General features: G+C 42.3%; 1 protein-coding gene across 3 annotated transcripts in view; it reads right to left on the reverse strand.

Annotated features, from left to right (window-relative positions):
* Positions 1-8,512: 8,512 nt before the first annotated feature.
* The window catches only part of LOC138961919 (baculoviral IAP repeat-containing protein 3-like), a 9,823-nt gene continuing 5,297 nt past the window's right edge, over positions 8,513-13,038 (reverse strand). Inside the window, exons 2-5 of one of the 3 annotated variants that reach the window (XR_011454353.1) lie at positions 12,570-13,038; positions 11,968-12,152; positions 11,527-11,585; positions 8,513-11,153 (exon numbers count right to left, since the gene is read on the reverse strand). The exon at positions 12,570-13,038 is cut by the window's right edge and continues 409 nt beyond it. Coding sequence is in view for 1 of the 3 variants with exons in the window: in XM_070333589.1 (XP_070189690.1) it covers positions 11,968-12,152; positions 12,570-13,038 (654 nt within the window). In the remaining 2 variants the exon portion in view is untranslated. Of the gene's footprint in view, positions 11,586-11,967; positions 12,153-12,569 lie in introns of all 3 variants that reach the window. The other 2 variants (XR_011454352.1, XM_070333589.1) reach the window with 2 other exon arrangements.

Genomic DNA, 13,038 nt, shown 5'->3' on the forward strand with positions numbered 1-13,038 from the left:
CTTGTTGACCCTTGTCAGATTTCAAGGTCACGGCTGGGTCACATGTGGTTCAGAAAACGGATGAAACATATTTTTTCAGAGATTTTTGAAGCTAGAACCTTCAAACTTCAAACAACGCTTTTGCTTAATGATTGTTCAACATGGAGAATTCAAGGTTGATCCTTGAGAAATGTGAAGGTCATAGCAGGGTCTCGTGTGGGTAAAAAAAAACCCATAACCTTTTTCTCAGAGTTTTTCAAAGCAAGAACCTTGAAAGTTCACATTTTTGGGCTTAATAGCCTCCATACACGGTTAACACTATTGTGACTAGCACTGCCACGGCGTTTACGTCCTGCCTGCCCAAGCTTGCCACCAAGAAACTTCCCAAAAATCAGTAACTGTAAAGAAATCTGTCTAGCAAGCTTGAATTAAGTCCAATCACCACCAAATTTTGTGTACTAATTCAAAAATGGATGCCCAGTTCAGTCGTGCTATTTATAAGTTTGTCACGCGATTTGTTTTAGCAAAGGGGGGTGAAAGGGGGATAATTTGTGTTTTTTAACGTTTTTTTGTGTGTGTTTTATTTTCTACTGCTTTTTTTAAAAGTTGTTTTTTAACAGAAAGTATTATAAATAATGTTATAACCAAACAAGGTGTAAAACCTATGAATTAGCTGAAATATTGTTAACATTGTACACAGAAATAAGGAGACAGTACAAAGAAAAAAACAAGCAAATCACGCATTCACTCACAGCATCCTGACTCAAATGAAACAAAACTGTAGATCTAACACTCACCAAATGATGTCTAGGTAATCCATATTGAATATAAGTCACATTTTCACAACAAAGTACCAACTGTACACCTATGAACAATTCCAAAAGGATTTGAAGGCTCCAGCCATCCATTGTTATCAGTGCTGCCACGCCCCCATAGCTCCTGCACGATTCCGAGATACATGTTCGTCTAGCAGTATCACCGCCAACCACGTGTAGTTTGCCGACTCGTACTAGCAACAACGGGACTGTTTCTTCCTCACTTTCACTGCTTGTATCGCTTTCGTGAGGCGAAAACGATACGTCCGAATCATGCTCTACGGGATCCTCTAGGTCCAACATCCGGAGAATCTCCTCCCGAGACAAGGCTCGCCTTTGATTCATTTTGTTTCCTCAAAAACGCACACAAATCAGGCGGATTTGCAAATGGCAGAAGGGGACGCCAAGTGTATCAAGGGAAACAACTCAATTTATTTGCAAGCTTCAAAAACCGGGAAGCAATCACGAGTCGTGTACCCTCTATGGCTGGTACTGAAAAATGCGCTTCCCGTCCATGGGCGTGTCAGCGCTGGTACTGATTTATCAGTGTCCCGTCGCGAAAGTGTTAAAGTCTTGTTGACCTTTGTCGAATCTCAAGGTCACATATGGGCAAATCAAAAACACGAAAATGCATCATTATCTCAGTTGTTTTTAAAGGGAGAGCCTTCAAACATCACACAACTCTCAATGATTCTCCGACTTAAAGAAGTTAAGGTAGATCCTTGTCACATGTCAAGGTCAAAGTGGCGTTATGGTTTGGGTAAAAAAAAAAGGAAATTGTATTGAACTTCAATTTATATAAAACCAAAGTCTGGTTGATCTGTTTTAAGATTTAAGGTCAAATCTGTTATTTAAGGTCAAATCAAATAGAAATTTGTTGATGCTTAAATCTTTGAAACTTCCAACAGGTTTGAGGTTTGACAACTTCTGGACTTTGAAATCTGGTATGGTTGATCCTGGTAATATTAATTGGTCAAAACATCAAGATCAACAATTATAAAATAAGCACTTTCACCAATGTCAAGTGAGCAATAGCAGCAAACGTGAGTCTTATAAAGATTATCACTTTTTGTGTGACCTCAACTTGACCCCTCTGAATGCTCTCAATCATGGAAATTGACCACACTTTGATTATAACCAACAACATCAAAACTTTGGAATGTGTGAAGTTTCAAAGGTGTTGCTTAAAAGGCGTTCGTGAAAATGACAATTGTATGTGTCTGACTTCAATGCGACCCCGCTGCGACCTTGACGTTTGATTTTATCAACCAGACTTTCATCATGTGTGAATGACTTCAAACACTATAAAACTAGTTGATGAAATTGACAATTTTTCAAAGTTTAAGCCAGATGGCACTGCTGTGACCTTGAAATTTGACAAACATTAACCAGGCGGTCACCTTTTTTAGAAAATATCCTTAAAGGATCTTTAACCTTACTGTGACCTTGGAATTTGATGAGGTTTAATTTAACTTGCGTAGTGTGCCAAGTTTCAAGGCCCTAGCTTCAAAAACATATGAGAAAACCTCATTGAAAAATGTATATGTTTGACCTCAACGCGACCCTGCTGTGACCTTGACTTTTTCAACCAGACTTTAATCGTGTGTGAACATTATACACTAGAACTGTGTGTATTTTCAAAGCTCGTGCTACAAACGCGCTGAATAAATAGAAAATATTCCACATTTGGACCAGATGTGACCCCGCTGTGACCTTGAACTTTGACAAAGATTAACCACCAGGTCACTTTTAATGAGGTTTTATAAAAATGCTGAAAGTTTGTGAAGTATGTAAAGTCTAACTGATCTAGTATTAAAACATGTAAGACGTGACAACGACAATTTTCCAGTTTGCAAAGGAAATTTAACCTCGCTGTGACCTTGAAATTCAATGTTGTTTAATGTGATGTGCACCATACCTGGAGGTCATTATACTTTGGTTGTGTGCCAAGTTTCAAAGCCCTAGCTTTAAAAACGTGCGAGATAACCTTAATGCTATGACTCAGTGCCGTTTTGAATGATATAACGAACAAAATTATCGTTATATGTAAAATCATTTGGGTAAATTTATCTTTTCTTTTCGTAATTGGGTTCCAGCATCTGTTGTCTTAACAAAAATCACAATATCAGTCGTGTTTGTCAACTTTTATTTTTTAGCCCCTTTGTCCGCTTTTCGTGCGCACCTTTTGGCACTTAGTCATATAGATACCAAACAATGTTCTTTGATTGAATTGATCATGACAAGAAAGAAATTCGTGGTTTTCACGAAGAGGCTTTTTTCGGCCCAGGAACAGACAGGGACATGACAGATGTCGGAAGCCTCCTACAGGGGCAGGTATGTTTTTCGGAAAGGCAAGTTCGATCAGCGCTCACCCGTACCCGTCCTTCCTAACATGGCGATGGGTACTTGTACGACCGTTGACCTGTACGGGCAGTAGGTGCTGCGTCTTGCTTTGTCAGCACGTCTGCTCAGTCTAACATACCGATACGGGCATTTTGCAGAGACGGAAGTGGAGCAGACAGTGGCGCCACGTATCAGAACTGACTGCGAAAGGTCGTCTGGACAGGCTGAAGTTTGGAGGGGGGGGGGGGGGGGGGGGGGCTTGTCTTGTTTGCAAATGGAGAGCAAAGAGGGGTGATACAATATCGAAAAGTTTGGTTAGAACTTTTGCTGTATGTGGTGGAGGTGGTAGATTTGAAAGGGGGGGGGGGGGGGGGCTTGTCTTGTTTGCAAATGGAGAGCGAAGAGGGGTGATACAATATCGAAGAGTTTGGTTAGAACTTTTGCTGTATGTGGTGAAGGTGGTAGATTTGAAGGGGGGGGGGGGGGCTGGTGGTTGGAAATTGTCATGTAGTGTGATTTCTGTCAAGTAGTACGAACCTCCGATTGGTCAATCGGTACGTCACGTGCCTCATCGCGTGGGATAAAATACTATGTGTGTCTAGCCATTAACAAACAAAAAAACTAAAATTGGGTGTAGGTGTGGAAGATTTTAGCGGCCATGATATCTGCCAGTGGAAAATTTTAAGGCTGTCCGACTCTACTAGTGCTGATACAACAGGCACTGAACCCCAGTCGTTCAGTCGGATCAGTCCCCGTGTCTCTCATATTGGTGTTGAGGAGATGAGTAAAGCTGTCATGTGCCTGTTTGACAAGCAGGCCGATAAGAGTTAAAGGGGCAACCCCTCGGCCCTCTAGCGCAACAACAAGAACAGTACAATATTGGAACGTTTCATTTGACAAACAAAAAATGTCAATCACAAGTACTTCGACCCAACAGTCTTTAAAGTGGACAGACAGACAAACACTTATGGTATAAAAATATCCATTTGTTTTGAGTTTTGAATCGTTAATCCACAGGTGTTGCCCACACACACACACACACACACACACACACACACACACACACACACACACACACACACACACACACACACACACACACACAGAAGCCGTATATGTATATTTATCCCATGACCTGCCTCTTTGTCTCTGTTAGCTGAGGAGGGGATTATTCTGGATTATCCATAATGCCACTTTAAAAGGAATCACCGTTAGCTAATGCCACTTTAAAAGGAATCACCGTTAGCTAATGCCACTTTAAAAGGAATCACCGTTAGCTAATGCTGCTTAAAAGGGAATCACCGTTAGCTTATAGCCACTTTAAAAGGAATCACCGTCAGCTAATGCCACTTTAAAAGGAATCACCGTTAGGCCATCGTTCTCGCCAGAGATTGGGAACAGCAACAGATTCTAAGCAAAGTCCATTGTCTGTATCATATACTGTTCAAAAAAAGAAACGCATAGCTTGTAATATTTGGTTAATTTAGTTATACGGCTACAAGGATATCCACCAAAATGCAGAAAATGTTTATCTGGTCGTCGACCTTTCGTCCATTGCCACAAGTGAGCTCTGCACGTGACGCATGCGTTATCAGTGGCTACAATGTCAAAATTGCTCATTTGGCATGACCACTCGTCATGCTTCAGTGTAATCTCGTGAAACTAGGGGAATATTGAGCTCTCACCATATCTTCCAAAACCCATAAAAGCGGATTGTTCGCCACAAAGAAATCAGACGACAATTCAGCGACGAAAGATGGCCCGATTGAGCAGAGAAGACCGCCAAATTGCATTGGGTCGTTTACAAGCAGGCCAAAGTCAAAGTGCAATCGCCAAGCACTTCCACGTGTCCCAGAGCACCAACAGTAGACTGTGGGTCAGGTTTCAAGCCACTGGCTCCGTTGCTGACTTGCCACGAGCGGGAAGACCAAGGGCGACAACTGCTGCTCACGACCGCTTCATACGGCTCCGCCACCTCCGGAATCGTTTCCTGTCGGCCTCATCTTCTGTCCAGGCTCTCCCCGGGCCACACCGATTATCGGACCAGACCGTGCGGAACCGCCTGCATGAAGCTGGTTTGAGAGCTCGCAGACCTCACAGAGGAGCTGTCCTCACCCGCCGCCATCGCCAGAACCGAGTGCAGTGGGGCAACCAGCACCTTCGCTGGACCGTCCGGAATCACTGGAGACACGTGTGGTTCAGCGACGAGTCCTACTTCCTGCTCCAGCGACATGATGGTCGGAGGAGGGTCTACCGGAGAGTAAACGAACGTTACGCGCCCAACTGCGTGGATGAGGCACCCGTTCATGGTGGTGGAGGCGTCATGGTGTGGGGGGCGATCAATACTGCTGGAAGGAGCACCCTGGTGTACGTCCAAGGGCGCATAACTGCCCAGCGATACGTGGAGGAAATTCTGCGCCCACACGCCCTTCCTCTTCTGGCTGACCAGGATGCCATATTCCAGCAGGACAACGCTCGCCCGCACACAGCACGACTCACCACCCAGTTCCTCACCGACCACCATGTCCAGGTGCTTCCCTGGCCATCCATGTCGCCAGACATGAACCCGATTGAACACCTCTGGGATGAATTGGACAGACGTGTGCGCAGGCGAGAAGAAGCGCCGGCAAATCACCGCGATCTATTGCAGGCACTTCAGGAGGAGTGGGACACCATCCCACAGCAAGATATCCGGCATCTGATCCAGTCCATGCCCAGAAGGTGCCGGGCAGTTGTTGCTGCTCAAGGCAGTCACACCCCCTACTGACTTGACAGCCTCGGCACCCAATCGTATTGATTGACTGATTGATTTGAAGATGCAAATGAACTGTGTGTGCATTCAACTGTGTCCATACCAAATTTCAAACAAGTAATCTAAATATTGGATTTTCTGTTAATTTTTTCGAAAAATAAAACAAATTTGGCAAGTAGCAACTATGCGTTTCTTTTTTTGAACAGTATAAGTGTTTGTCGGTCTGTCCACCTGAAGGACCATGCGGTCGGAGTAGCTGTGATTGTAAATGTTTTGTTTTTGTCATAAATTCAACGTTCCATTCTAGTTTTTCTTTTTTATTCAGAATTTTGGAATGTTAGCAGTCTGTCTGTTTTTTGGATTCCTTTACCTTGATTTCACCACCGCAAAAGGACGAATAATGTGGATGTAATAAGACCATTGTACAGGGATTGCTTGTGAACTTCGGGTATTTCGGTACTGGTTACAATCTGCTATGCTATGCAATGCATGCTTCGGTTATTCTGTCCTCAGAAATAATGTCTATTTGGGACGTGACGTGGTTACAATCTGAATTTACCGAAAACTAAATTAGAAACCGATGCTATTTTGTTTGACAGGTGGGTTTTTTCCGGTACAATTATGACGTACTGACTCGTTGTGACGGGTTGCTGGGCTCACCAGGGTGACCAGATTCTGTGTGAACCAGGATTGGTACAAGTTGGTAAAGACACAACTGATAAGAAAATAGCTACCGCTATGACTGACGACTTATCATTGGAGGATTCAAGTCTAGAGATAATACAGATCTATATACTTTTATGATTAAGACATGATGGGCGCATACACTAAGAGAAGAGCCGCGAGCAGTTCGTTTTGTTTCCGAATGGTGTTACCTGTCTTCTGCTCCAATCGTTTGTTTTTTGTACTTTTTGTTTGAAACAAAAGTTCATCATTTGTGACCCTCCACCACGAAATGAGTCGCATGTCACCTCGCGCGGTTCTGCGCTAGGCTTAATATAAGTCCGGGGGGACTGTGGTAAAAGTGTGAGGGTCACCTTAGTCACAGGCTTATAACTCGAACAGTTTTCGCTCTTTTCTAAAACGGTTTTTACCACTGGATAGAGCATAAAACACTCTTTATGAAAATGTAAAAATATTAAAATCATGCAAAGATGACATGCGACTCATCCCGTGGTGGAGGGTCACATTTGTGTGTTCCTGGACTCTGCTCTGACCATGAAAAAACACATAATTTATATTAGTAAAGGTGCCTTCTTTGAACTACGCAAGATTTCCTCTGTAAGATAATTCCTGACACCCCTAGCCACCATTCAACTTGTTTTCTCTCTGTTTCCTCTCTGATACTAAGTCGACTTGACTTTTGTAACTCGATCATTGCTTGCTGGCCAAGAACTTTGTCCCTGACAGAGAGTTCATAATAGTGCCACAGAAGTCAAAGTGAAGTACAGTCGAGTTTAAATTGGCAGTGTAAGGGTACAGATTTTTTTTAGGAATCACTTCCCCCCTCCAGGTCCAATTACCACAGTATCTGTGAGCCATTCCGTTCACTGTGTGTGTGTGTGTGTGTGTGTGTGTGTGTGTGTGTGTGTGTGTGTGTGTGTGTTGTGTGTGTGTGTGTGTGTGTGTTGTGTGTGTGTGTTGTGTGTGTGTGTGTGTGTGTGTGTGTGTGTGTGTGTGTGTGTTTGTGTGTGTGTGTGTGTGTTTGTGTGTGTGTTTGTGTCTGTCTGTGTTTTTGTGTGTGCGTGTTTTATTTTGTGTGCTTTGTAAGCCCAGATTGCTTTGGTTTTTTTCTCAGTTATCTGTATTCTTTTTGTGTGTTTGTTTATTTTTTATTTTTTATAATGCAGTTGTAAACCGCCTAGAGACATTTAAGGGACCTGCTTAAAGAAACGCGTTTTAGTAGTAATAGTAGTAGTAGTAGTGGTAGTAGTAGTAGTAGTAGTAGTAATAGTAATAATAGTAGTAGTAGTAGTAGTAGTAGTAGTAGTGGTAGTAGAAGTAGTAGTATTACTAGTGTCATTTATTTGACATTGGTTTTGTAAAACGTTCCGTTTTTGTTTTCTTATTTTTTTCTGTTTATCGATGTTGGTGTCTTATCGGAGGTTGAAAGTCAAGTCAAGTTTAGTCAAAGGATTACGCAAATAAACCCGGTTGAGGGTACCTACAAAGTTATCAAAAAAGTGAGAAATGTGCAGGAAAACAGTAAGAATAAAGATGCAATTTGCCAACTTTTGAACAGTGGACCAAGAGGAGCGGGTTGTGAGGTAAATCGACGACAAGGTAAATATGCGCCGAAATGGCTGCAATTACTGGCCGTATAAAATTTCATCTCACACGGCATCACTGCTGAGCGCCAAGAACTGTACCCACGGAATATGCGCGATATAAGCCTCATTGATTGATTGATTGATTGACAAAGGAGGATGGAGGTACATTGAGTGATAGATGTTTGTCTTCCTTGTGTCACTTATTAAACATGAACAGAAATAAAGCACCGCCACCACAACAACAACAACAACAACAACAACAACAGCAACAGCAACAACAACAACGTCAATAACGAACAAAATAACAGTCGTTGTAAGATTCGGAAACATCAAGTAAGTTAACACTTGAAAACTTTCTTTTGTGCAAAACCATTTACTTCGTATAACTATAACAAAAGACAAAAGCAAGAACTGCGGATGCAATTGAATAACAAACAAAGTTGAAAATTGATGTTGCTATTATGTCTTCCTAATTACCTCAGCCTTTTCTATTCATATGCCGTCGTCTCTTCAGACTTAAATATATTAGAATATCTATCGTGACGTTTTACCGATATCATCTAGCCATGGCGCTTGTCTTAACAGTGCATTTTCTATGAATAATTAATCTTGCCAAAATGTCAATGGTGATTTCTTAAAATGAATTAAGTTAATATTTGCAGAGTTTGCTCAATGCTATCAAGCTGGCATCAGTCGGATTCTTAAACTGTAAGACTTAAAGTAGTCGAAACCATTAAACATTTCCTGATGTATTTTTGAAGGGGTTATTTCGGGGACTGCAAGTCTACGGATGAAACTAGTCTGATGTGAAAACGCTGTTCTGCCATACACACAATGCAGTTTGCAAATACAAGATATTCAGCGTGTGAACGATACTACGAGTGAACATAAAAAGAACTTCTTTAACTGACTTATTTTGTTTTAGAAAATCCAATACATAAAGTTACATTTGAAAGAACTCATTTGAAATTGCAAACATAATTACCGCTTTTTTTCAAGTACTTAAGAACAACATCAAAAATATGTGCAGAACTCGTCTAAGTAAAATTAGTTTAAAATTCCTACTGTACATGTGTTTAGCTAAGCATTACCGATGTACACACATATATGAGCTGATACATGTACACCTTGCAAGGATTTAACAAGCAGACACAAATTAATTTAGAACTAGTCGCAATAAAATTATTTAAACACAAATAAACTATACATACATAAGAACGTTGAAGCATAACAGATCAAACCAGTTAAGAGAAGAGGTAGGCAAGGACACGTGGAGAAGGGTAGTCTTGATAAAACACATACACTTTACGAACAACACATCTAGCAAAAGCTGCCAAAGAGTACACTCTATCAGAAAGAGAGATACAGAAGAAGTGAAAGAAGAAAAGAAAGACAGAATACTGTGTATTAATTATCAGTTTTAGAACGTGTCCATAAGCAGTCTGCTTGTTAACGTTCTTAATGTTGTTACTGTTTAAAACGTGTATAAAAGAAAATTAATAAAAAACACGCTTAAACAAATACCAAGGCAGTATAATCATGATTCCTACAAGACGATTACATTCCTCTCTGTAGACAAGAATTACTTCAGTTTACAAATCATGTTTGTCTCCGATCAGATGATTGTAGTCTTACCATTTCAGAAAAACATTTCCACACTACATGTCCTATAAACAAAGGATAGGTATCAGAGAGAGATAAAGAGTAGGGGGAGAGGGGGGGGGGGGAGAGAAGAAGCTAACAAAACTACCCTTTTCAGATCTGTCAAAACAAAATAATAAGGCAAAGCCATGCAACATCTTCGAATGCAAACTTCAACAGTTTTAAGTATGAAAACAGGATACGGTATTAGTTCCTTGTGTGCTGTGCTGTCTCAACATGCACTGCTTTTAGAGTTACAACGATACATCTGAATACAAAAACACCTAAATGGTAAATAAATACTAATTACCATTGATGCAAAACGTCCCTTATGTTCTAGAAAAGCTTATATAGGGAAAACACAGTTAACGACATCGACTAAAACATTCTAATATGCATCAAAGCGTGATACAAATCCTAGGAAACCAGGGCAGCTGCTTGAAAACTGATTTGTGTTTGGGATGAGAAGGCAAGGATGAGATCAAAGAGAAGAAAACTCATAGAGAGAGACAGACAGACAGAGACAGAAAGAGCGAGCGAGACAGACAGAGAGAGAGACAGACAGACAGACAGACAGACAGACAGACAGACAGACAGAGAGAGAACGAACGAACGAACGAACGAACGAACTTTATTTTACAAGGATATAGGTGTAAGGCACATTGCCTTGTCTAACAACCTGTCCTTAAACAAATACTTAACATATAATATCCACTAAAGAAGCATACAAATGGAACGAATTGATAGATGAAAATGCTAAATGCAACTATTGTAAAATGGAAACAAAAATGAATGCGGAGAAAGTTAGAAAGACCACAATAAGAAGAGAGGTAATGAGAGAGAAAAATGAAAAAAATGCACACACGACTTACAAACAAACAAACAACAAACAAGACATTGGAAATCAAATGAAAAGGTATATAGATGAGAGAAGAGAAAAAATAATAAAAACAAATGTTAAAAATTAAAAAGTTTTAAAAAGAGAGAGAGAGAAAACTCGAAAATTACACAATAGTAGGAAAGTCTGACTGTTGGAAGAGCGCGTCGCGGATTCTGTATCGCGTTCAATTCGGTTTCTTTTGTATTCACTTGGTCATTCACACGACCGATTTTCATTCTTTCAACCAAGAGACAGACACAGAGAGACAGACAGACGGACAAAAAGACAGACAGACAGACAGAGAGAAAGAGAGACAAACAGAGACAGTGACAGAGAGACGGGAGACAGTGTGACAGAGAGACAGGGAGATAAATATAGGGGGACAGACACTGAGACAGACAGACAGAGACAGACAGGCAGACAGACAGACAGAAAAACATATATACATGCACACAATTGAAAGCTGTTATTATCAATTTCGAAGCCATTCATTTCTTGACAAGGTAACTGTTTTTTCTTGTCACTCACTTCTACCCAGAAATGCCAAGGCTTTGGCACGGTAACAGTGCCGTAGCACAGCTCCTAAAAGTGGTCCGGCCATAAAAAAAATAAAAAGGTACGGTCCCTGGCCATTATGTTCTCCTCAACTATTAGTGACAATTTCTCGCTTAACGCTGTCATTGTGCGATCAAAGTCACGACCCCTCCTTCCTCCTAACACAGCGCTGAAGCTCATGAAGACGATTTTTTTTTTTTAACAAAAAACTGGTCCGGCCATGGCCGGAGTGGCCGGTAGGGCTGCTACGGCCCTGGACCGTAATGATTGTTTCTTTCGACAAAGTAGTGACGTCATCATGGCTTCTCCCATCATCAGCTGCCTAGAGAATGACACAGTGTTGTCATGATCTGAAAGCAAAATACTCAAAGATTCAATCTCGTTACTCACCGATCAGGCGATGAATACGGCAAATCAAATCTAATCAAATCTCTCTCTCTCTTTCTCTGGCTGTACACGGGAGGTAATCGCGACAAACGTTACAACAGCACAAATCACAGTTTTCTCCCTTTAACCATGTTAACTTTGCTGTCAAAGCTCCGCGGCGAGGTTATGCCACGCTTGCCTCGCAACGTGAACAATGTTTTGCCTGAACCACTGTCCGCAAGAAAGCGACACCGAGGGATGGTGCTTGACGAAGTGATATACGCTCGTACAAAAACTATGGAAACATATATAGTGTTTTAAATAACACACACGCACGCACGCACGCACACACACACACACAACTACCTAGTGGGCGTGTCCGACAACAGCCAGTTCTCTCTGTGTCATGATGACGAAGCGAGACCCTGTGACGCCCTGCAGGTGACGACACGCGGGGCGGTGACGCGCATGTGCAGTGGCAGGGTCATCCGGGGCTTGCCAGTCTTGCAACATGAGCCCGCAGTGATAGCAGATGACCAGGTCCCCCACACCTGAAACACGACAGCGGGCAGTGTGTGGTCAGCGTCCAGACACCACCACCACCAGCTTGACACTCATCTGACATGCGCCTTTCGCCTGACTTGCAAGAAACAGTTTCCTTTACTCTCAACGTCGGAAAAATCCTAGATTTTGTCGACGGAAGGACATAGATAATGTACTGTAATGTTACTAATTTTGTTATACTCGTCTTCAAGCTTACATACTTAGAACATCTGCTTCACGTTGTTTGCAATTTTTTTTTTTTTTTTGCTTCATAAAAATCAAATAAATCCATTTCTTTGTGGAAGCAATGACTATTCTGCACCCCCCCCCCCCCCCCCCGCCCCATTTCAATTCATGTTTATTTCACCTTATCCTTCATGGGAATTGGGATCAAACAGACGAACAAAACAGGACACCGCACTCACCCGCAGAGAAGAAGCCAAGACCCGATAGACGCAGCGGGCAAACACGGGCCACAGGAAAGCCGTCCCAATTGTAAGACGTGAGTCGCTTCCCCAGTGATCCATAGTCAGGGTACTGCGAGTCGGCTACTCCCTCTCTGGGAAGCCCGGGGCGAAAGTTGACCCCCATTTCTTGTTGCACGTGTTGCTGGTGTAGGTCGATAGAGTCGTCCTCGTCGCTGGTTGGTCGCTGATCCGCATCATGGGGACGAGGGGGAGCAGACTCAGCAAGTTGCAGGCCGGCGTTTCGCACGGTCACTTCGGGGATAGGTACGTTGCTCGGGCCCTGCAGCGGGTTGTTATTGCTGCTGCTGCTACTGCTGCTGCTGTACAGGGGACAGCTAGGACACGCGCTGCGGTGAGCCTCCTTGGGGTTTTCACCATGCCTCCAATCCCGCTTGGTGAAGTGACAGAAGTGGCATTCTACCTCGTC

This window comes from Littorina saxatilis, linkage group LG3 (assembly GCF_037325665.1).
Source record: "Littorina saxatilis isolate snail1 linkage group LG3, US_GU_Lsax_2.0, whole genome shotgun sequence".
Classification (NCBI taxonomy): Eukaryota; Metazoa; Mollusca; class Gastropoda; order Littorinimorpha; family Littorinidae; genus Littorina; species Littorina saxatilis.